The 25670-nt window shown below is 38.0% G+C and overlaps 1 protein-coding gene across 2 annotated transcripts; it reads right to left on the minus strand.

The window, feature by feature from the left end:
- Positions 1 to 4951: 4951 nt before the first annotated feature.
- Positions 4952 to 25085, minus strand: LOC108713086 (excitatory amino acid transporter 5). 2 transcript variants are annotated; one of them, XM_041562222.1, is made up of 11 exons: positions 24744 to 25085; positions 14559 to 14638; positions 13487 to 13699; positions 11981 to 12023; positions 11641 to 11863; positions 10739 to 10838; positions 9481 to 9714; positions 8388 to 8582; positions 7076 to 7210; positions 6890 to 6989; positions 4952 to 5274 (listed from the first exon to the last, which is right to left on the minus strand). In XM_041562222.1, exons 1-11 carry the CDS (start codon positions 24918 to 24920, stop codon positions 5140 to 5142), a joined length of 1635 nt encoding a protein of 544 aa, XP_041418156.1. In that variant the 5' UTR covers positions 24921 to 25085; the 3' UTR covers positions 4952 to 5139. The 2 variants fall into 2 exon arrangements, with proteins under 2 accessions (XP_041418156.1, XP_018111289.2); XM_018255800.2 differs by lacking the exons at positions 14559 to 14638; positions 24744 to 25085 and adding an exon at positions 13878 to 13937.
- Positions 25086 to 25670: the final 585 nt, after the last annotated feature.

Below are 25670 nucleotides of genomic sequence, written 5' to 3' on the forward strand. Positions count from 1 at the left end.
TGTGCAATAATTGTAAAAAAGTAAGTGTATTGTGATCTCTTTAGTTCTTTGTTATAGGGCCCCTAAACCTTGCTGGCTCAGTGACTTGATTTGTTGACCTGCTGTCTGCGGTTGTTACAAGATATAATTAGACAAGTTTCTATATTCTCTCCTTGCTTCTAAATCTCACAATCTGCCCTGTATGTGTGCACATTTGCAGAAGTGGAATCAACTTATCCCTGTGCACACAGGATGGACAGAAAAAAATGTACACTTCTGGGCAAAATCAGCCCCATGTGCACAGTAAAAAATGAATTAACTCCTGTCAGTTTGCACGCATACAGAGGGCGGGGGTATAATGTGTTAAAATGCCTTTTAAAACCAATGCATCAAATACTTGTGCCATAAGCAAGAGCTTTACTCTCGAATGTATTAGGTCAGAAACCTAGCTTTGAAATTGCCATGCACAAGTCTCCTTTTCAGTCTGCCAGAAAAATGTAGAATCTTTTTTGTAAGCAAGAAAATAGCTTGACAAAATATGATCCATTAGATTTAAATAGGCAGTTTTGTTGCCAATCCAAATAAAAAGCCCACAGACCAAACAATACATGACCAAATGGCATTTTACCAGCTGCAAGAGACACTGTACAGCTTTTTTTTGGTACCTGACAGACGCAGTGTGAAATGTATGAATAAATCCCTTTAATGATGTCTGTAGCAATCCTTTACCCCTTATGGCCATTTACTTCATGGTCTTAAATGTGTAAGGGTAAAACCCCTAAGCTTAGCTTTTCAACTGCTGCCGTGATCTCACTCAGTTTGTGCAGTGCCGCTATCACTTAAAATATAGCATACCTTAGATCAGTGATCCCAACCCCTTGGATGCTGCTCCCAGTGGCCTCAAAGCAGGTGCTTATTTTTGAATTCCTGGTGGGAAGGCAAGTTTTGGTTGCATAAAAACAAGATGTACTGCCAAACAGAGTCTCCTGTAGGCTGCCAGTCCACATAGGGGCTACCAATAGCCAATTACAGCTCTTATTTGGAACCACCCAGGAACATTTCTTTATCATGGGTGAAAGGTTGGGGCCCCTGCCTTAGATCCTGAACTTTCCTGACTATTTTGAAAGTTCCTGGATCATTGCTGTTGTAAGACTGCTGAACCACTCTGCTGATACAGGAAGTTCACTATACAAATACAATTGTATTCTCTCTTAAGTGTATAGTGGGAGGTATATATCGGGTATAGGTACCATTGAAGCTTTTACAGTACATGCACCATTTACATCTGTTTCTCCCACATTTATCATTTCTTTTATACCTTAAGCATGTTTCACTTATATTATTCAGAGCCAGATTTCATGTCTGGGAGGCATCCACCCCCCGCCTGCATCAGTACCCACGCCCCCGTCAGGATCACACGCACACAGGGGGACAGGTCGGTATCCTTCACAGTCCCCCCACCAGGCGCGATCCGTTGATCTTATGGAGGATGGAGGGATCAGGAAGTGCAGAGATTGGCATGCCTAGACCTCAGTTTGCCCCCCTTGCGGCTGTTCAGAATTATACCCCTTTCTTCTGCTGCTCTAGGTCTGTGCTTTTGTGGCCTTGCCACAAATCCAGGCCTGCTATTGTTGTCACTCGAGAACTTCGCAGATTTCCTAACGTGAGCAGGCGTCACTTCGCTAGCGAAGGAGATAGACTCTAGAGTTGCTTCGCACTAACGGCAGGCGAATTTTCGCTCTGGCAAATGGACGTAACTCCGCAAATTCACTAAGATGCGGATTTTACTGAACGTTACCTCATTCGCCAGACTTGCCTTTGCCAGCTCAGACCAGGCTAAGTGCAATGGAGTTCATAGGACTTCCTCAATTTTTACTGCAAAAATTTTCTAAGTCCCAAAAAATGCTTGCGCCTTTTTTTCTGAATGATCGCCTGCAAAGGTCCGTAATTTTTTTTTTTTTTGGGTAACCGGGTTCCCCCCTCCATTTTCTAACATATGGAACATAAACTATAAACTGGGCTCATGTAGGGCATTATAACAACTTTATTTTATTTAATAAGGTTCCCTGGACTTGTGTAATGTAAAATATTTGCTGCAACATATACGGCCATTTAACTTCTATCATTTCCCACTGTATGCAGATTAGGCAACGCTAGCGCATCTTCGCTTTGATTGCAGAAGTAACGCTAGCAAAGATTTGCCAGCGTTCAGCACGCTGGACACAACTTCGCACTTTAGGGAATTGCCGTTGTCCTAGCTAATTAATGGCTGGGAAGCTGTCACTGGTGAATTTTGGCTGGTTAGGGACTTTTTAAAAAAAAAAAACAGGAAGCTAGATTGTTTCCTTACCAGAATACAAACACCCCAATATTTACTGATGCTTTGTTGTGCAGTGTGGGCCGCTTTATTATATGTGGTACAAAATCTTATTTGGACTGTCCAGAAGTTGTTAAAATTGCTAGACTGAGTTTTTGTTTTATAAGTTAACAGACATATTCCTAGAGACTGCTTTCTCATAAGCTTCCTTGATGTCTCTACACAATGCAATGTCACATTAGCATTGCCCTGGTAGAAAATGTGTTGCAAACTGCAAAAATTGTCCCACCAGGATACCTCGCTACTTTCAGAATGTAACATTGTATTGTGTGTAATAGGTTTCAGAATACCGAACCAAACCCTAATTTGCATATGTTAAAAAGGAAGAGGGGGGAGAGAACCTTGTTCTGCGCACGTGGCTAAAAATTTTTTGACCTCTTTGTATGACGAAAAGTCATGATATTATTTGGATTGGCCATGCACTTGAATTTGACCAAATCAAAATCCTGCAGAAAAAAAATCCTGGATTCGGTAAATCCCAAGTTTCCGGTACTGATCTGAATGCACCTTACCATCCTGTATTAAAAAGAATATCCAAAAAGCAAACATGTGCACATCCCTCCCTGTTCTCTTAATTTATATATACATTGATATTGTTGGAAAACCTAAGTGAAGTCATATGAGGTATTATGATCCCTTACATACCATAACATTACACAATGTGGGGGTAATATAGATAATTTATTACCTGTAATGTTCTAAATGTTTTTTACCCATTTGCAATGAGGTTGATACAGCAATTATTTTTAGGATTCAGTGGGAGTGAGAAAAGTCCACCCATATTAAATACCCTTCAAAACAGTCTCACAACATGTTCACAGCAATTTATTTACAATGTTTTATTGGCTTTTCCATTAAAAAAATACTTTTTTTTTTTTTTTTTTTACAAAGGCTTAATCTTTCAACACGGATAATTATATATGTATGTGTGTGTGTATGTATATATATGTGTATATATATGTGTATATATATATATATATATGTATGTATGTATATATGTATGTATGTATATGTGTATATATATATATATATATATATATATATATATATATATATATATATATATATATATATATAATAAAATAAAATGTACAAAAGCAAACTGCACTCACAGAACTTTTCAGCTCCTATACTGAGTGAGTATTTAGGCTCGAGTATAGGAGACGAAACATTGTAATAAAACACAACTTTTGTTTTTTTTCACTGAAATCCTGTGAGTGTAGTTTGCTTTTGTACATTTTTGTACAAATTGTGTGTGTGTGTGTGTGTGTGTGTGTATGTATGTGTGTGTGTATATATATATATATATATATATATATATATATATATATATATATATGTGTATATGTATGCACTCACAAAACACAGCATGACAAATCCACGCCAGTAGTTGATGACTACAAATAATCCTTTTATTGGGGAAGTTGGTATCCAAAACTAAAATATGTGGTTTTGGATACCCATTTACCCAATAAAAGGATTATGTGCAGTCATAGACTACTGCCATGGATTTGTCCTTCTTTTGAACAATTTAATTGGGGTATCAACACAGGATACTTCACAGGACAACCAGCAAAGGAACCCTTGTCAGTGAGCTGCAGTTCAACCATTATTAATCAAAAACAGCATGCCCGGGGTGCAGGTAAAATGTGCACAAAATAACAAACAAATACCGCACTCAACAGGCTCAGTTAATGAGTAATGATTGATATTAATAGACATGCAAAAGAAATTTGTTTTTTTTCTTATCTATTAAAATCAGTTACTCTGAGCCTGTTGAGTGTGGTATTATATTATAATATATATATATATATATATATATCTCCATATAGCTGTAAAGTGAGTTACAGAATATACAGTTTTAAATTGCATTTGAAAAGGAATAGGGTGGAAGCTGGCCTCTGATTCTTATGGATTCTGTACAGTGCAAAATGGAAATGACCTAGCTGACAAAAAAAAAAACAAGCTATCAAAGGTCCAAATTCCTGCCTGTTTACAGTATGTCTCTCAAAAATGAAACAATTACCGGTACCTTTCTGAGTGATCACAGGCTGGTGCCAACTCAAAGCTCGCTATTACAGACTGCAGGGACTGTTTAAAATGGCCCAATATTCACATTCCAATTGTTTCTGAAAAGACACATGTATTTTGATATTTTATGTTTGGTGGAAGGTATGGGATGTCCAATAATTGCTATATATGTAGTGTTTATTATTTATATTACATTATACATATACAAATATGATATGAATAGAACAGTACTGATGCTTTCAGCACCACTTATAGTCTTTGTCATGTATCTTGCTTGATGTGAATCGTGGTGGTGCCAAAGTCAGAGAACATGGAGCCATATTTCTTCCCGATGGAACTTACACTGCTCCCAACTGTGGCCAAGTTATAGAACATGAAATAGGCACAGTAATTAATGGGCTTTGACAATTGTAGTCTGCACCTTTAAATACATGGTCCTATAATACAGTATGCCCTCCTATTAGAATGAGAGAAGGAGGCTGCATTTATGCTAGTCAAATAACATCTGAACATCGACACTCTCTCCATAGCCAGTTTTATTTCTGCATAACATAACAGTTCTCAGTTTTTAAACTCTCTATTTCCTTTTTTTTTTTTTTTTACTGTCATTGCTTTTAAATCACAGTTGTTCCAATAAAGCAAGGTTTACAAACTGTCATTTATATCCTCTGGATATAATAAATATGATGTCTTTTTTTTTTTTTACGGAAAAAAAATCATTCGATAATAGGCAGTGTGAAGATTGTCTCCATTTAGACTAGGCAAACATTAAATTGTATTCTTCTCTTGTCATACATTGCTTCTTCTACCATTTCCATGATGTGGCTGTCAGCATGTACTGATTCTTCATTGATATTACTCCCCTCCTCTTTGCCTACTTGATCTTGCTGTGGAGAAAAAGTACATATGTTTTTATACACTTCAGTGTCATGCCATTTAAAGTGGACCTGTCACCCAGACACAAAAATCTGTATAATAAAAGTCCTTTTCAAATTAAACATGAAATCCAATTTCTATTTTTTATTAAACAATTCATAGCTGTTGTAAGCTAATATAAAAATCTTAGATGTCAATCAAATATTGTCTGCCCCTCCTCTATGCCAGTGGCATAGAGGCGGGGCAGACAATTACTTTCACTTTCCATTCAGCACTTCCTAGATGTCACTGCTCTCCACACATTCCCCCGTTCTCTTTACCATTTAATTGTGTAGCCATGCATGGGAATGGTCATCGGGTACCCCATTCTGGTGCACAAACAAGAATCTGAGATGATGCAAGGCTTGTCTTAATAACAGTGTCCACAAAATGGCTCCTGCCTGTTTGCTATAATTATGAATTCCCAGACTGAAGGAAACAAGATTCAAATAATTTATACAGTGTAATTAAAGTTTATTTTGCTTGACTAATGTGATAAAATAGGATTTTAAATATTTTTTTTGGTGATGGGTCCCCTTTAAGGCAATTACAGTAGAGTTACTACATAATGTAAATACGCACGGACACCCCTAGAAAATCAACCTAGAAGGGTTGCATTGATTGCAAATCACTTTAAATGCAATCAGTGTAGATGCATTTTGACCTTCCCCAATGCTTTCATTCTAGGAGAGGCATAAATCATGCAATCTCCATGCCCCTGGGTAATTTCTGTAGCACACGCCTGAAAACTACTGAAATAAGTATTTCTGCATCCAATTTTTTCCTGCCATTTTAGCCTTTGGGGTTCCAAAGGTTAGGCACCCCCCCAACTGACTACTTTTACTTACCTAACCCCCTGGGCCAGTGCTCCTATCAGCAGAAAACCACACCGGCCCGGTGTTCTTCTAGCGACCACCATGGAGCGATCATCTTCTGGCTTCTTCGGGTCTACACATTGCTGCGCATGTGAAAAGCTGAACTAACAAGCTGGCTATTTCGCTCTACTGCGCATGCGTCTACACCGTTAATTTGAAAACCGAAGAAGCAGGAAGAGGAACCCTGGCCCAATGCATTTTTCTGCTGATAGGAGCACCGGCCCGAGGCGTCAGGTAAGTAAAAGTAGTCACTTGGGGTTGTCTAACTTTTGGAACCCCAACTGTAAAACGGTATTCTTTTTCCTTTAAATAAACCCAATAGGCTGGTTTTGCTTCAAGTATGGATTAATTATATCTTAGTTTGGATCAAATACAAATACTGTTTTATTATTACAGAGAAAAAGGAAATCATTTTTAAAAATATGGATTGTTTGGATAAAATGGAGTCTATGGGGGAAGGCCTTTCCATAATTCAGAGGTTTCTGGATAACGGATCCTATACCTGTATTATATAACCATATGTCCTGTGCACATTGAGATCTCAGAGCTGTCAAGAGGGTCACATTAATGTGCTACACAGCTGCTAAAATTCACGTGTGACTATCGCTATAACAGCATAGTTTTATAGAGTTTTGAGATATAAGAAATTTTAGGTTTTTGCAACTGTATTTTGTATTTTGACATTCATTGCATAAATCTTGAGTATAATTACCTTTTCTTGATATGAAGCAAAATCTTTCTTACACACATGTGCCACAACTCCAGCAGCCAGGGCATCTCCAAGGACATTGGTCATTGTCCTAAACCTATCTCTAAACAGACAAACAAAAAGTACATTACATAAAGGAACTAATTAACCACTTATAATACTACTAGTTGTATGATTTTTAAAACTTACAGTGCCCAATCAACTGCAACAATGAGTGTGATATCATCGGTAGGGAGTCCAACTGATGTAAGTACAATTACCATTGTAACAAGCCCCGATTGTGGTATACCTGCAGCACCTATGCTTGCTGCTGTTGCAGTTATGCTACAAAGATAAGTGAAGAATTATTGAAGGATGCAATGAAAACAAAATTCTTCTCTAGGACAAAAATACAATAGGGGCATATTACTAGGGGTAAGCTGTAATCAGCTCCTCACCTGGATTGCAGGAAGCACAGTTAGCACCAATGTGGGGTGTGTGTTCTGAAGCGCTCTAACTTGTGCGTCCATGTGATGTGCAAGTTAGGAGGCAGGCGCGGGAACGCGTATGTGCCTCCCCACGCCTGACCCTCATGCCACAGGCATCTGCCCTGTGCAGAAATATAGATAAGACACCATACAGTATGCAAAGTACCTAAAACTGGGCTGTTTTTTGCACTTTGCATACCGTGTTGTGTGGAGTAAGTTACCTCTTATTAGAATCTTACTCCTTTAAAGGAAAACTATACCCCAAAAATAAATACTTAAGCAAAGGATAGTTTATATCAAATTAAGTGGCATATTAAAGAATCTTACCAAACTGGTCTATATATTTTTGCTTCGAACCACCATTTAGTGACTCTCCCTGTGTTGTCTCAGAGATCACCTGACCAGAAATACTACAACTCTATCTAACTGGAAGAAGTGCAGAACTCTGTCTGTTAATTGGCTCATGTGACCTAAAATGTATGGTTTGTTTGTGTGCACCGTAAATCATACGATCCCAGGGGGTGGCCCTTATTTTTTAAATTGGCAATTTTCTATTTAGGATTACCCAATGGCACATGCTACTAAAAAAGTATATTATTATGAAAATGGTTTATTTACATGAAGCAGGATTTTACATATGAACTGTTTCATGCAATATCTTTTTATAGAGACCTACATTGTTTGGGGATATAGTTTTCCTTTAATGAACATTTCAGAAAGTATAGATTTTAGAATTTAAAAAAGGTAAGTTGATCTTCCTCATTTTTAAGGAGAAACTAAATATAATAAATATGAATGCTGTGTTATTTATTAAAGCGGAACTATACTCCTGAACTTTGCAGATCTCTATGAATATATAGCTCGGAAAACAGCCCATAAGTACAATACTGCTTCATGTAATATTTTTTTAAATATTTTCTTAAAAATTGACTTTTCTAGGTAATCTGAATTAGAAAATCGATATATCTAAGTACTTAAGTACTGTTTGTCCCTGGACAGGAGTGAAGGCAATTTGTTAAAACTACATCGCTTACCTTATTGTAATAATTTGACCTAAATCAAGGTCGTATTCATTAACTTGTGCGATAAATATGGCAGCTACGGCTTCATACAACGCGGTACCATCCATGTTAATGGTAGCTCCAACTGGCAGCACAAATCTTGCCACCCGTCTGTCTATCTTGTTGTTTTCTATAAGGCATCTCATTGTAATTGGCAGGGTTGCTGAACTGAGATGACCGAGAGAAAGAACATTGTTTAGAAAATCTTTGCAACAATTTTATATGTAAGCCTAAACAATGCAAAAAAAAAAAAATCTATATTATAAAACCAAGTTAGACCAAGACTTGGATTTGATGAAGAGCTTAGCAAAGTCAAAACTGAACTATATGACAAAGGACTGGATAACTGAAGTGGAAAACTTGTTTGTGCATTTCCTTAAATCTATAAATGCATATTAATATTTGGGTCTAGTTTGTTTTTTGGCACATCCCTAGTTTTTACCTGCAAATTTCACCTTTACTACCTTTTGTGCTGCCCCATCCCTCATTGACTGTATTGAGCCCAACTAGGAGGTACAGCTCTACAGTTTGAGCACCACTGCTCTAACTGCTAATTGACTGGACAGTTGATAAGTCTTTAGGCTAATGACAGACAGATGATTGTATCCCCTGAATGTGTGTGTGTCACACAGCAAATTTAGGCCCTTAAAATGCATACTTTAGGATTTTCTTTTATACTCTGGGGAGAAAAGAACCTGTCTGCCGTTAACCTTAGTGTGCCTCTAGGATCATGTTCCAAAATTCAGGTAAAAGTAGAAAATATAAAGGTTAACTCACTAGCTGGGTGCAGTGCCCTGAACAAACAGAACAATGGTAAGGTGGCCATGCAATGTACAGCCCCTCATAGGATATCTGTCAATTTTATTTTGTTAGTAAATTTAGCAGCTGTGTACTTATATCTTTGAGAGTGTTCTTTGACTATACGTGTATTATATACCTAATACATTTTGTACTTTATCACTTAAATATGCTTGTTTTTAAAGCTAACATTATTTCAATGTATTTGTGTTTGCAAATCTTTTAAATGTGATTGAAAATTATCAATATTTTTCCTCAAATATTTTACCTTGATGAAGTAGCCAGGGCAATCAGAAGTGCATGTAGTATCCCCTGAATGAATGCAAATGGATTCTTTCTTGTTATTATCAGGAACAAGAGTGGCAATAGCAGTACACCATGTATAAATAATCCTGCCATGACAGTTATTGTGTACATCCCAAGTTTCTTTGCGATCACTGATGGCTCTTCCATATCTAAAATCTTTCCAGCGATGAGGAAAACAATCCCAAATGGAAAATACCTAGAGAAAAAGGTAATGTTACAGAAAATAATACTATGACAGAGTTCCCTGTCCTCTATTAGATATAAACCAAGACAATGTCTGACTGTCTGACAAGCATCAACTGATATGGCTCTGCCACTAACGTTTTAGACAAGGGGAATGGTGTAGTGCCTATTTAAGGGACATGCCACAGAGGCCTGCAGCCATTCTTAAAATGTATCGCACATTGTGCTTTTTTTTTGCATTGTGCACACTTTGAAATGCATTGTAAACTATGTTCCCTCTAAGCTGGGCATGTGCACATAAATTTTGAGGCTACAATTTTGGTGCTCTCAAAGAATTTTGTGGGAAAACACAAAATTTTAAATTTATTTTGACCTGAGCACACCGGTTTTAGAAATGTGCACATAATATGTGTTCTGTGGTTCAGAATGTTTTTTTCCCCTGATGCTTGAGGGGGGACCTAGAATATTTGTTAATTCATGACCCTGTTTGTTTATATATTATTGTAAACTACTGCATAACCTGGTTTTGTATAAATAAATAATGAAGGCCTGCAGAGAAACTCAGGATGAGTATCCGTTCTTCCACTGCTTCATGTGCCTGTACCTGGATATTTTCCTCGGCCCAGGTGCAGGCATATGTGGCGGATTTCGGTGCCGAAACGCGAGAGTTTGCATGTCAGAGTCAAACTCTGCTGTGTCTGCCTGCACCCAGGCCAAGGTAATGTATCTGGGAATGGGCACATCAAGCAGTGGAGGAGCTCATTCTCGGCTTGTGTTTTTCTGCAGCCCAGTGATCGGCTGATTCAGAAGTTAGATTAGAGATGGAAAAGTAAGGAACCCTTTTCTATAACATTTGTCTTTCTGGCATATGGTTCATGGGGAAACTGCTTATTTGAAATAACTGGAACTTCCTCTACATACTTTTCAGTTAAGGTAGGAGATGTGAAGATGCAAATTATTTTTGATTCGGTGTATTCTGTGTATTCTGAGCTATATTTGATTTAAACAAGTTCCATAAGATTAAAATGTAATCTTACCAAACTGCCACTGCAACAATTTTCATCACTGCTTCGTTAAGACTCAGGCATACATTGACTAAGGGAGTCCCTCTGTCACCCATTTTGCCTAAAAGAAGACCTGAAAGGGAAATGAATGGTAATATTTGAGCACATTGTGTGACTGTAGCAAACAAGAAATAGCTCTGTTTCTCAACCTTTAGATCATTTTTTCATTTAAAAAAAAAAGCAAAGTAGAAGTGAATATTGCATACAATAACATAATGTAACATTAGATATAACACAGCATTATATAATAAAATAATATATATTTATTATACAGTATAATCAACACATTTTTAGATGAAGATATTCTGCTCACTCTGTTAAAGTGCTGGTTTCCAAAATATAAAAGCAATTCCACAGCCTTCTTGGAAATCACATTTTGTAACATGAATACATAATGACACAAGGACTGTGATATTCTGAGATAATTTTCAATAATAGACTTAACAAATGAATTACTAAAGTCTGATGTTTTAACCTACATCAAACATGTTTTATGAAGAGTTGAAGCCTTCAGTTCCAGCTGTTTCAGTATAAGTAAGGTCATTTATATTATTATAATTTAAATTATTCTTTATAGACAGGCCCCAAAAAGAAGGACACATTAATGTCCTACTTGAGGAGGTGCAGGACAAAGAATTGAGTGTTCATAAGATGTCTGGCCCACTAGTCCCACCAGCCCTAACTGGCAAATTGTAAACCCTGTCAAACTCTATTCTACTCTATTTGGCCTATGGGGCGGTCTTATGTGGGGAGGACCCAAAGAAATAAATGCCCCAACTACTTTGATTGACAGAGCATTTAAAGTAGCATATATATATATATACAAAAAACAATATTTGTTCAGCATTTTTAATCTTTATTAATATAGATGTTACCTATTGTAGCAGAAAAGATAACAATTCCTAAGACGTTCATTTCTGTACTTGTCCCAGGAAGTGTTTTGTATCGGATGTCTGGAGATGGCGTCACTTCCAATATTACTGGTCGATGAATTAAAGGGTTTATATCATCCGGTGCAAAATAGAGAAAATTTATGGACTTGCCGCTGGATTTTGGAATAGTCTGTGTTTTCACCACTGGAACAAGGATTGTCCTGTACTGTAAAATAACAGAAATAAGAAAACATTTTTAATCCAACAGTAAGTAGACTAAAGGTGGCACTGGGTCGCCGCTGTATATAGATACAGTATGCAGTAACCAGATGAAAGGCCTCACCTGTTGGAATGATGCTTCAATCAAATTTGCAGGAAACATATTCCTATGGATGAAAAATCAAAATGTTATTTAAAACCATTCCAACAAAAATAGCGACCACAGAATGCATCCCACAAATGATGCAAATGCAACAGAGAGCTATAGAAAATGAGCATGTGAAAGCAACAGATTTGAATAATTGGATACAACCCAATACCACTAAACGTTTTCTTATATTCTGTATTATGGAGGTGGGAGAACGGTAACCCCCAAATGCAATCAAGATTAATTAAACATTTATATTTTGAGTCCAAATCTGGACCCCTATCCTTGTCATCCCCAACTTGCATGGGCAAAATCACCACTTAATCCCAGGCCTTCTATGTATCTAATGTATACCCTTAACATGAAAATTGGGTGAATATTTTAAGCACATATAAGCTCCTGAGGTTCCTGGACCCCGTTGCTTTTGTACCCACTATAGTTACATCCCTGTTAGTGGCCCACATCCAGAAAATTGTTCAATCCTAATAATCAGTGGTGTAACTACACTATCGGGCCCCCTGCATAAAAACCAGATGGGCCCTGCGTGCGCACCTATCTAACTGCTGCTCACACCCTCACCCCTCCCTCTCACATGCACGCACTTACCTGCTGCTGATAGTTTGCATATTTTTTTTAAGTATAAGACATGCTATAGAAGAAGCAGACTCTATCCCTCCCTGTCCCCCTGCGATAATGTCTCTTAAAGGGGTTGTTCACCTTTAAATTAACTTTTAGTATGATGTAGAGCAGGGGTCCCTGACCTTTTATACCCAAGTGCCACATTCAAATGTAAAAACAGTTGGGGAGCAACAAAAGCATAAAACATTCCCTTGGGGTGCCAAATTAGTGCTGAGATTGGCTATTTGGTAGCCCCTATGTGGAATGGCAGCCTACAACAGGCTCTACTTGGAACTATACTTAGTTTTTATGCAATTAAACCTTGCTTCCAAGCCAGGAATTCAAAAATAAGCACCTGCTCTGAGGACAATGAGAGCAACATCCAAGGGGTTGGAGAGCAACATGTTGCTCACAAGCTACTGTTTGGGGATTACTGATGTAGAGAGTGATATTCTGAGACCATTTGCAATTGGTTTTCATTTTTTATTATTTGTGTTTTTTGAGTTATTTAGCTTTTTATTCAGTAGCTCTCCAGTTTGCAGTTTCAGCCATCTGGTTGCCACATTACCCTAGCAACCATGTAGTGATTACAATAAGAGACTGGAATATGAATAGCAGAGGCCCTGAATAGAAAGGCGAGTAATAAAAAAAACCAATACATTTGTAGCCTTACAGAGCATTTGTTTTTAGTTGGGGTCAGTGACCCCCATTTGAAAGATGGAAAGAGTTAGAAGAAGAAGGCAAATCATTAAAATATAAACGATAAAAAATAAATAATGAAGGCCAATTGAAAAATTAACGTAAAGGTGAACTACCCGTTTCACATCAGCAGCACAACAGATAAAAAAGCAATGGCTCAAGCACCTTATTAAATCCAGCAAGGCATCTGCAGAGCTTAGAACTGGTTTTCCCCCAACATAGTCTTCTTTGTGGACAGCAGATCCTGGGTGGATGGTGATTACCAAGATGATGCCTACTGCAACTGCTAGGAATGTGGTCCAGAGATAGTATGTGATGGTAATGAGCCCCATTCTGCCACAGGCTTTGGAGTCCATAGTTGCAAGGCCAGACATCAAACTAATGCATATAAAAATATAGATCAGTGGGAAAACATGCAAGTATTGGTATGCTAGCTCAACTAGCACTGTTTCTCAGTATAAATCACTTTTTTCTGTATTAACAGGTATGCCTACACATACACACAAAATACATTCTTTTTTAAATCCATTCCAATCAAAATAAATCAGAAACTTACTGTAGTACTGAATTTTGGATATTCAACAATAAGCCCATACACGCAATGGGTTAACAGATATTTGCCTTTCCATCAATGGCAACTGTGAAGGTGCAAGCCTGGACAACAGTCATCCTGCCATAAAACAATCCTTGCAGCTACAGTAATGTCCATATCAAAGAGATGCAAATAACTGGACATACTGGTGTGGGTGCAGGGATAGCAAGAGTTCCCAAGGAAATGACACTCTGCTGGATCAACAAAGGGACACCTGGAGCATTGGGTTATGGGATTTCTTTCCTAACTTGATTTCAGTCCCTTGTCTATCTAAGAAGAGATGAACCATCTTCAAGAAAAGCTAACATCGACCTGATTGGCTGGGACTGTCTTTTGGGTGTGGCTGTTTTGGGAACAGGGTAGTATGTTTGTTTGAATGGTCTTCCTTATGTGTATATAAAGAGCATTGTAAATACTTTATTAGTTAGTCACTTTCCACTCCCTTCCATTGCATCCTTCCCTATCCCTTTCTACCTCCCTCCATGTTAGTTAGTTCCCTTTTTATGTTATACCTTTTAGTTCCTTTGTAAATAAATACCACTTATTTAAAGATCAGTCTGCCTCAAGTCATTAGCCTGGCACCTCAAAATAGAGCAGATCCAACACTTACCTAGAAGTTATTAGTGGCAGAATTCCAACACTTACCTAGAAGTTATTAGTGGCAGAATTAACATTTTCAGCATTCTCATAAGCAGCTCCCCAGGAAAGGAAAAATACTGTTTTTCCTGAGAAATAAGTAAAAATTTGTTACGCAAAAATATATATATATTCTAATAACTACAGTAATACTTTGTCATTGATTTTGGGGAACTCTTAACAAAAATGCAAATTATGCATTGATATAAATAGCCAGTCCGCAATACTACATCTGATATAGGCAAACTGGCAGGTTCACAGATAGCTAAAAGCATTGAAGGACCTACAGGCTACAGGCAACTAGAGATGTCGCGAACTGTTCGCCGGCGAACTTGTTCGCGCGAACATCGGGTGTTCGCGCTCGCCGGAAGTTCGCGAACGTCGCGCGACGTTCGCCATTTTGGGTTCGCCATTGTTGGCGCTTTTTTTTGCCCTCTCACCCCAGACCAGCAGGTACATGGCAGCCAATCAGGAAGCTCTCCCCTGGACCACTCCCCTTCCCTATAAAAACCGAAGCCCTGCAGCGTTTTTTCACTCTGCCTGTGTGTGCTGAAGAGATAGTGTAGGGAGAGAGCTGCTGCCTGTTAGTGATTTCAGGGACAGTTGAAAGTTTGCTGGCTAGTAATCGTTTTGATACTGCTCTGTTATTGGAGGGACAGAAGTCTGCAGGGGTTTGAGGGACATTTAAGCTTAGGTAGCTTTGCTGGCTAGTAATCTACCTTCTACTGCAGTGCTCTGTATGTAGCTGCAGTGGGCAGCTGTCCTGCTGCTGATCTCATCTGCTGACTGCTGCAATAACAGTAGTCCTTGTAAGGACTGCTTTTATTTATTTTTTTGTTGTTTTACTACTACTACTACTACTACTACTATAAGAGCCCAGTGCTATTAGTCTAGCAGTGTTGGGGAGTGGGACTGGTGTGCTAATCTGCTGCTCCTAGTAGTTCAGCAGCACCAACTTTAATTTTTTTTTTTTAATATTCATTTTTTTTTTATTTTACTTTTTTTTATTTTACTACCGCTGTAGTAGTGTATAAGTTGACCTTGTAGGCATTGTTTGCCCAGTTTTTTTGGCCACAGCCACTGAAGCACAGAGGCCAGAAAAAATATGCCATATAAATGCTGAAAATAGTCATTTTTTGCCATACGTTGACTCAACGTATATGGCAAAAAATGACTATTTTCAGCATTTATGTGGCATATTTTTTCTGGCAACTGTGCTTCAGTGGCTGCAACCAAAAAAACTGGGCAAACAATGTCTACAAGGTCAACGTATGGCGAAAAATTACTATTTTCAGCATTTATATGGCATATTTTTTCTGGCAACTGTGCTTCAGTGGCTGCGTCCAAAAAAACTGGGCAAACAATGTCTACAAGGTCAACGTATGGCGAAAAATGACTATTTTCAGCATTTATATGGCATATTTTTTCTGGCAACTGTGCTTCAGTGGCTGCGTCCAAAAAAACTGGGCAAACAATGCCTACAAGGTCAACGTATGGCAGTTGTTTAAAGAGAACAGTAGATTACTAGCCAGCAAAGCTACCTAAGCTAAAATGTCCCTCAAATCCCTGCAGACTTCTGTCCCTCCAATACAGAGCAGTATCAAGCAGATTACTAGCCAGCAAACTTACTATCATCTGTCCCTGAAATCACTAACAGCTCTCCCCCTACACTATCTCTTCCAAGCACACACAGGCAGATTTTTCAGATACATTTTTGCCCTTGATCCCCCTCTGGCATGCCACTGTCCAGGTCGTTGCACCCTTTAAACAACTTTAAAATCATTTTTCTGGCCAGAAATGTCTTTTCTAGATGTTAAAGTTCGCCTTCCCATTGAAGTCTATGGGGTTCGCGAACCGTTCGCGAACCGCTCGCATTTTTGCGCAAGTTCGCGAATATGTTCGCGAACTTTTTTTCCGACGTTCGCTACATCCCTACAGGCAACTCACAAGACCTAGGTTACATTTAAAATCTTTGAAAAGCCCTTGTACACACTGGAGGAAAATAAGTAATTGTGGCTATAAAGGGGTTCAGTTTTGCCTTAGTAACTGACTTTTGAGCATAAATGCATGCTTAAATATAGATATCAATCTTTAGTAAATGGATGCATGACAATTTCTCTGCTTCAATACAAAACATAACTTCTTGTTTCTTTTCAGTTTCAGTAATTATAACTGATGACACTCAGTAAATTCAGTGGCGGAACTACTGGGGGAGCAGGGGGTGCGATTGGACCAGGCCCAGCACCCCCTCAGGGCCCCCCGGCAGCTCACACACCGCTGAAGCCGCAATGAAAATTGCATACGGAGGGAGATGGGGGACTCGGTTGCACATTCCGCACCCGGGCACACCCCCGCTAGTCACGTTACTGGGAAACATCCCTGTCAGCCTATGTCTAATCTTCATTTGGATTTACCCCCTTCCAGGCTCTGAATTATGTGCACCCCTTGTCTTATATAGATTCCAAGGCAAGGCCTCCTGTTCTTCCCAAAATCTGCCATGGTTTGCTTCCCACAGACCTCAGTAGGTAGTGATTTGTATTACATGGTGATTGTTGTTAGGTAATGCCTTGCCATCTGATAAAGAGACCTATGGGAATTCTCAGAGAGGAATAGACGCATTACATTTTTTCCAATGAGGCTGTACTCACACAGGCGCGTGTAGGCGCCAAACGCAGGTTGAGACGCAACATGCTGCATTTTTCCTGCGTTCAGCTCCTACACGCGCCTGTGTGAGTACAGCCCCATTGGAAAAAATGTAATGCATCTATTCCTGCACTCCCCTGTGGCTGAACGCAGAAAAATGGAACGCAGGGGAGCGCAGGTAAAAACGCTTGTCTGTAAGAGCCATTACACTGAAAAGAACAGCTTCCTTCTGCGGGCAGCTACATGGAGATTGACCTGAAAAACGCAAAACAAACATTTTCAGGCCATGTTCTGCAAGTAGGCAGAAGCTGTACTTTTCAGCTGAACTCTTTGAACTCTGTATCGACAATAAATATCCTCATAGTGTACAGTAATGGTTATGCTGCCCATATAATACATAGCTTAATAATTAAACTGAGCATAAGAACATAACTGGTGAATTAATTGTTAATTACAACTAGCATTGTTGGAATCAATATTCAGAATACAATGATGAGAATAACACTGGTAAAATGTTTGAACTGAAAGGACGCGATGACAACAAACACTGAGATAAATGGTGAAAATTTAGACTATGCATGATAGAAATACTGGGTTCAAAACAGAATTATGAGAATGTGCAAAACATAATGAAGAGATAGTGGGATAAATATTGCCTATGAGAATGTTAGAATGCAGGAATGGAAAGGTTATCATAAAATAAATTACAAATATAAGTATTGGATTTAATATCCAGACTAGTTTATTTGGATATAGGGGTAATGTTGCATATTGGTTATTGACAAGAATAATAGATCCCATTGGTGTACTGGTAAATATCTGGGCTGAAATTACCATAAGTTAGGTAAAATGTTAAGTATATATATATATATATATATATATATATATATATATATATATATATATATATATATATATATTTAAAAGAACGTGAAAGATGATTTTGAGTTGGAGGTGAACATATGGCTGGCAGTAAATAGTTAATGTATTTGTGCTGCTCTGAACCCTTTAGTACGAAAAGACTTTGCCATTTTTAATTAACAAATTGGATTCACAGTGTATTCCAGTTAATGGATCACATGCAAGTTAGACATTAACAATCAATAATTAAGGTAATGAATAGGCTCTCATATAGGAGGAGCATTTCATTGACATCAGTTGTTCACCTAAAATAACTTTAAGGGCTCTTACTGACGAGCGTTTTTACCTGCGCTCCCCTGTGTTCCGTTTTTCTGCGTTCAGCCGCAGAGGAGCGCAGGAATGGACGCATTACAGGAAAAATGCAGCATGTTGCGTCTCAACCTGCGTTCGGCGCCTACACGCGCCTGTGTCAGTACAGCCCCATTGGAAAAAATGTAATGCGTCTATTCCTGCGCTCCCCTGCGGCTGAACGCAGAAAAACGGAACGCAGGGGAGCGCAGGTAAAAACGTCAGTAAGAGCCCTAAGTATGATGTAGAGAGTGATATTCTGAGACAATTTGCAATTGGTTTTAATTTTTTATTATTTGTGGTTTTTTATTCAGCAGCTCTCCAGTTTTCCATTTTATCAATCTGGTTGCTAGGGTCCAAATTTCCCTAGTAACCGAGCCTGACTTGAATGAGAAACTGGAATATGAATAGGAGAAGGACCGAATAGAAAGACAAGTAATAAAAAGTAGCAATAACAATACATTTGTAGCCTTACAGAGCATTTGTTTTTTAGATGGGGTTAGTGAGCCCCATTTACAGCTGGAAAGAGTCAGTAGAAAAAGGCAAAACATTTAAAAACTATAAAAAAGAAAAAACGAAGGCCAATTGAAATGTTTCTTAGAATTAGCCATTCTATAACCATACCACCCCTTAAAAACTATTACCGTAGTTTAATGAATGTATAATATATATATATATATATATATATATATATATATATATATATATATATATATATATATATATATATATAGAAGAAGTGGAGATCGCACTCACAGGTCTTAAGTGTAGTAAATAGCTTTTAATTGTGGACAATCGCTGACGTTTCGGCTGATACAACAGCCTTTCTCAGCGATTGTCCACAATTAAAAGCTATTTACTACACTTAAGACCTGTGAGTGCGATCTCCACTTCTTCTATTGCAAATTCTGCATGGGGTTCCTGATTATTCTGTATTTCAGCAAGCAATAATGGATGTATATATTGACATGTGAAAACCTTTATCCTCTTTATCCTCGTTCAGGATCCTCACACTGCTTGACATTTTATGCGGCATGGGCAATGCGACTTTAAGACTGTCACTTCCGGACTTAAAGGTATCAGTCAACTAGCTGTATCCAGGATAATGATGTCACTACTCAGGAATAATATTCAGTACTCTCGTAATAACATCTTCTTTAAAACACCAAGGTTGACGATGATGCTATTTTTGCTATATTAATATATATATATATATATATATATATATATATATATATATATATATATATATATATATATATATATATATATATATATATATATATATATAGAGGATTATATGCAGTCATGACCAGATCCAAACCTGGCACAAGGTAATACATTATATAGACAAAATTTTTTAGATTTAGTAAATTTTAATATTGACTATACCAAGCGGTTACCTTGTCACCATTTTTATAATTTGTGAAAGCTTCTCAAAAACCTACCTATAGGAGATGCTAAGATAATAGAAAATGAATGGGATCCCGGGGGGAGGGGGCGGGGTCATGCAGGAGGCAGCTTTCCAATAGGATTAGTACATTCTAACCATCCACATGCGCAGTCCATTCATACATAATCTGATTATGGCGCAAGACCAATTAAATGGATTGGAGAACTGGGCAGCAAACTGGCAAATGAGGTTTGTTGTTGATAAATGCAAGGCTATGTAGTAAAACTAACATATAGCTAGTAATACAGTAAATAGAATTGTATTGGTGCCTCCTTAAAGGGCACCTGCATTCTGGTTTTGGATATCAGTAGTTTTTAAAAAAAAATAAATTCCCCCCGACCAGCGCTAGGCTACTCGCACCGGCAGGGAGCTCCAAGTGCGAGCAGCCATGTACGGTCACTCACATGCGCATAATGAAAAGATGACCTGAATTACTCATTATGCGCATGTGCGTGACGTCACACATGCGTTATGCAAATGAGAGTGACACAACTTTCGGCAGGCACAAATTCCACATTTCGCCATCGACAAATACATTTTCGAAACTGCTGTGAAAATTCGCCAGTGTAAAATCCACTGCGCCAAAAAAATTTGCTTTGCAGGCACAAAACATGTTAGGGTTGAGACACACGGGCAGATTCGGGGGACTAATCGCCTCTTTGTCTGGGAGACAATCTCCCCGAACTGCCTTTGCGGGTCTTCCCGTCCGCTATAATGAAAAAATGCCTGCGCTAAAGCACACAGTTTCGCTTCTCCCCCAATCTGCCAGTGTGTCACAACCCTAATACTACTTGTGGACATCTGAATAAAAACTTTTTTTTACCTTTCTGTACTTGGAGTCCTGCTCCCGTCAGCTAATGGTTTGGGGGTTGGCTGTGGCACTCAAACTCAACATAGATACCAGTGAGCCTTCTCTAATATTTCACATAATTGGGATTTTATATTGATTGTGTAACTATATGGCCATAATGCTTGTAGGCTCACAGTGACACATTCAATGATCATGTATCACAGTGCAGTCAGCAGTCAGTTTGCTAATCTTACCCTACATAGAAGGTAAGAAGGTAAATGATTTTTACATAGTTCCAGGATCATTGTGATCACCCACCCACATTGCATGGCCAATGCAGGTGTCACGTAACATTAGTGTGATTCTCAAGATGCAAGGTAGTTTCATGATGTGAAGGTGCTAAGGGAACACTGGGTGTAACACTTCCTAAAGTGTAAAGTAAAGGTGCTAATTCCAGAACTCCCTGGCATTTTATGGCTTGTATTTTGCACCGTGTGCACAACTGCATGCCAATTTATGAAAGCAGGTTGATCAGGGCACATGTATCTTTAGAACAGCATTTAAGTAGGTACGATTTTGAGCACATTTTAGCACTATACAATTTGCCTTTGTAAGCTTTACAGAGTATAATATTCTACATAGCTATAAAAAGTTGTGAAAAGGTTAGAGAAGGTTAACCGGATGATAACCAGAATGGATGGCTTAAGATATATAGGAAGGCTTAACAAATTGGATCTGTTTACATTGGAAACCTAATTTACATGAACAGTAAGTTTACCAGGTCATCTGAAAATAGGCTACAATTCTAATAAATGTGGATTTATAAGCTGCAATAATTGCAAATTTGAATGAAATACAATGAATGTCCTTCTAACTGCATTTTTGCCATGATATTGTTAATAAATATTGTAAATAAACTGTTTAGTGTATATACATATAATACACAAAAGCCATGAATATCTTGTAAATTATATTCTTATAAACAGTGAGTTCTGATGTCATCAGTTATAAACGGTGAGTTCTGATGTCATTTCTGTCACATGACTCACTGAAACTTGTGTATTATAATAAATAAAGTACCCCCAGTTGTAAAATATGAGGATATTAGAAGTTACCTCAGAGTTCCATGACCTGTATATGAAACTCCTGAGTAACTTATAATATCCTTATAATTTACGAGAGGGGGTACTTTATTCACTATATATACAGGCATGGGATCTGTTATGCAGAATGCTCGGGACCTGGGGTTTTTCGGATAATGGATGTTTCTGTAATTTGGATCTTAATACCTTAAGTTTACTAGAAAAGTCAGGACAGATATGGGATCTGTTATCCGAAAACCCATTATCCAGAATGCTCCGACTAATCCCCATAGACTCCATTTTATCAAAATAATAAATTTTTTGGAAAGGATTTCCTTTTTCTCTCTAATAATAAAACAGTATCTTGTAATTGATCCAACCTAAGATATAATTAATGCTTATTGGAAGCAGAACCAGCCTATTGGGTTTATTTAATGTTTACATTATTTCTAGTAGACTTATGGTATGAATATCCAAATTACAGAAAGATCCGTTATCGGGAAAGCCACAGGTCCCAAGCATTCTGGATAACAGGTGCCATAACTGTACAATATTTTATCTAATGATGGCTCTTGAGCTCGAGCTTCTTGAATCTGAGAATAAAGGAGGGTTAGTATCAAAAATAATAACAGTCAAGTGCGAATAATGATGGGCAGCCTGATTTAAGCTTTTTGGCTCAAACAATCTTTAAGGAAACCCCGCATGAGTTTCCTAACACAGGGTTTTCGAGCAATTTCCATAATTTTCTTTGAATGATTTTTAATAATGAAGAATCACTTTGGCATCTTTGAGCTTTTTAGTTTTAACATTTTAGCTTAGTTACAAAAACCTGTTCAGGTAAATTTATGGAAATAGCTGAGCATTTTTGGCCCAAAACCCTGTGTGAGTTAGGAACAGGTCCGGATTGAGAATTAAAATAGGCCCTGGCATTACAGGTACACAGAGGCCCAATCAGCCCACTCAGAGGCCCAAACAGCCCCACCAGCCCCACCAGCCCACTAAATACTGACTTTCTATGGCAGATCCTGTTATGTTTTATAGAATATGACCAGAGGTTAGGCAAGAGTGGATACAGTAACTGATTTATGGTTTTGGAAAAACATCTACTATAACCTGTCTAAAGTATAAATATGCATTTGTAATTAAGACTTTCAAATATCGCATAACAATTATTTGGTTCTGACATGCCATACCTACCTAACTAGCTGTAATAAGCATTACAGCAAGAAATATGTTATTGGCTAAGCATAATTATGAGGCTGTGCACCTCTGTAAGTCCATTTGCCACCCGCCATCAGGCAAGCCGGGGGTGCTGTCCCTGACCTGTTAAATTTTGACCCAAGTGGAGGCCTAACCAGGTAGCACAAACTTATGTACATTTCTAAACTTAACCCTCTATAGTTCCTGGCCACCCCAGCAGTTGAGGGGTATGTTTCCTCTATAGTTACACCCCTGCATTTCAGTACAATGATTGGCGAGTTTGTATTGTAGCAGCTGTGGTTGAAAAAAAAGCTGCTACTTCATCTTTTGTTGAAGTAGCAGCGTGGGGGGGCAAGATTTCTGATGGTGGTTTATGGGGGTTCCCAAGATTCCTAATGGTGGCCCTGACAGTGGGCTGCAAGTATGACAAAAAGGAAAAATACCGGCACTCAGGACTCCATGCAAGCGGGCCAGGCCCTGCTCTTACTGAGCACTGGGCCTAAATTTTTCAAGAGGCCAGGGTGCACTGGTGGTTTTCACTTTAAGTGTGACAGCAATACAGTTGGTATCTGACTTAGGGGTCTCACTTAGCTTGTTCTAGGGTTTCGTTCAGCTTGTTCTTGGCTTTGTATGAATGGACACCTTTGTTTCTTTTTAAGTACAGGTATGGACCTGTTATACAGAATGCTCGGGACCTGGGGTTTTCCCGGATAGTGAATCTTTCCATAAGTAGGTCTACTAGAAAATCATGTAAACATTAAATAAACCCAATAGACTGGGTTTGCTTCCATTAAGGATTAATTATATCAATAAGGATTAATTATATCTGTTTGGATCATGGGCAAGGTACAGTTTTATTATTACAGAGAAAAAGGGAATCATTTTTAAAAATTTGAATTATTGAAATAAAAATGAGTCGATGGGAGACAACCTTCCCATAATTCAGAGCTTTGTAAATAACTGGTTTCCAGATAATGGATCTTATTCCTGTATATATTATTTTTTTCCTTCTAATTCATCATCCAAAAGTAATATCATCACTGCGGTCTTTGAGTCACATGACTAGAAGAATTGGTACTGTGACTATCATTTCTAGCTAGTGTTAAGTTCATTACGCTATATATATATTTATGAAAATTGATACAAATAAAAGATCATTTTATAAATTGGATGCATTGTTTTTTATTGGGAGAGGTGCTATTTTAAATAATTAGGCAAAGGATTTTCCCACCCTTATTGATTTGCACTGGTCCAGTGTTTTGTGGCTATCATTGTGGTGTATCACTATGGGGGTTATTTACTAAATTCCAAATCTGGTCAGGCGCTTTTTTTTAAAAAAAAAAACCTCAAATTTTTCGAGATTTATTAAAGCCCGATGCTGCAAAAAAGACTTAATCCGAAAATCTGCCATCTCAGGTTGAGTTTTAGTCAATGGCAGAGGTCCCTATCCTTCCTATGTAAGTTTCTGTGGTCTGTGCTGAAATTAGTCAAAAATCCAACCATTTCTGGCTTTTCGGGAAAATTTCGAAGAATTTGGGCTTTTCCGGAAAAAGTTTTCTCTAGATTTTATCGGGTTTTTTCCCAAACCAATTAATGGAGCTTTTTTTAATAATAAATAAGGTAAAATCGGGTCTTAGAGTTTGGTCATGGATTTATTTAAATAATAAGATAAATTTGGATTCTAGTAAATAACTGCCTATATATCACTATAACTATGTGCATGATGATGGAATCCATTCCATTTATAACCAGAGCAGATTATGAAGAGCCTGCTACATCTTTAAGGGAAGGGATGAACATAAAGTCATTTAGCTTACCAAATCACTGAGTTCCAGAATTCTTAGTAGAAATCCAATAAGGCATCCAGTAATAACAGAGAGAATAGAAAGAGTCAACAGGCCATTCTGTCTCCAAAATTTTTGTATGCTTTTCCAGATGGCACCCAGGTCACAGGTGGACATCCTCAGAAGAGAGTTTTTGCTGCATTCCCACATCTTCAAAGAATGTCTTTTAGCAACAATCCACTCTTTTCCAATATCTAGCTGCAGTAAATGCTGCAATAATAAATACAGTTACCATCCTAACAGCTCTGCATTGGAAAGGAGAATTTTCCTGTACATCCTTCCGATAGTTCTCAACCCTTATCCCACAGTGTCGAGAAAGCATTAATTGAGAGCACAGAGCTCTGCCAATCCCAGCTAATTCCACAAGAAGATGAATTGGATAAAGCTATTTTAAGACCAATAAATTGGGAGGAGTGGCTGAGAGGTGCATATGCTTCTAAGTAAATAGAAAATATTATATTGTATTGTAAGATGCAAGGAATTATATGAACCTATAGTAAAGTTAGTAGATTTTTAATTTGAGAACCAAAAAAACAACAATTTCAATGATAATTTCAGGATAGGAGTTAAAATATTTTTCTGTTAAAATTGTGGGCAACCTCTAAAATTATATGCCATATTTCAGTTACGTTGCATGGCAAGTTTTTTTTTTTTTCAAATATTTTCCCTTTTTTTGTAGACTTTTTCTATAATACAAACTTTAAAAAAATTGGCATTGTAAACTGGTCATTTTTTTAATCTATATCAGCTTATAATGATATGCAGGTCTTTACGCAGAATTCGTAATAGTGTAAATTTGGTGCCTGAGGTGCAGGGGAGATTAAGGGATTTAACCAAGACCAGAAGGAGATGACGCAATGGTTGGGATTGAACTTTGGCATCCCCTGAGTGAAGAAGCTT

The sequence above is a fragment of the Xenopus laevis genome, chromosome 1L (genome assembly GCF_017654675.1).
Source record: "Xenopus laevis strain J_2021 chromosome 1L, Xenopus_laevis_v10.1, whole genome shotgun sequence".
Lineage (NCBI taxonomy): Eukaryota > Metazoa > Chordata > Amphibia > Anura > Pipidae > Xenopus > Xenopus laevis.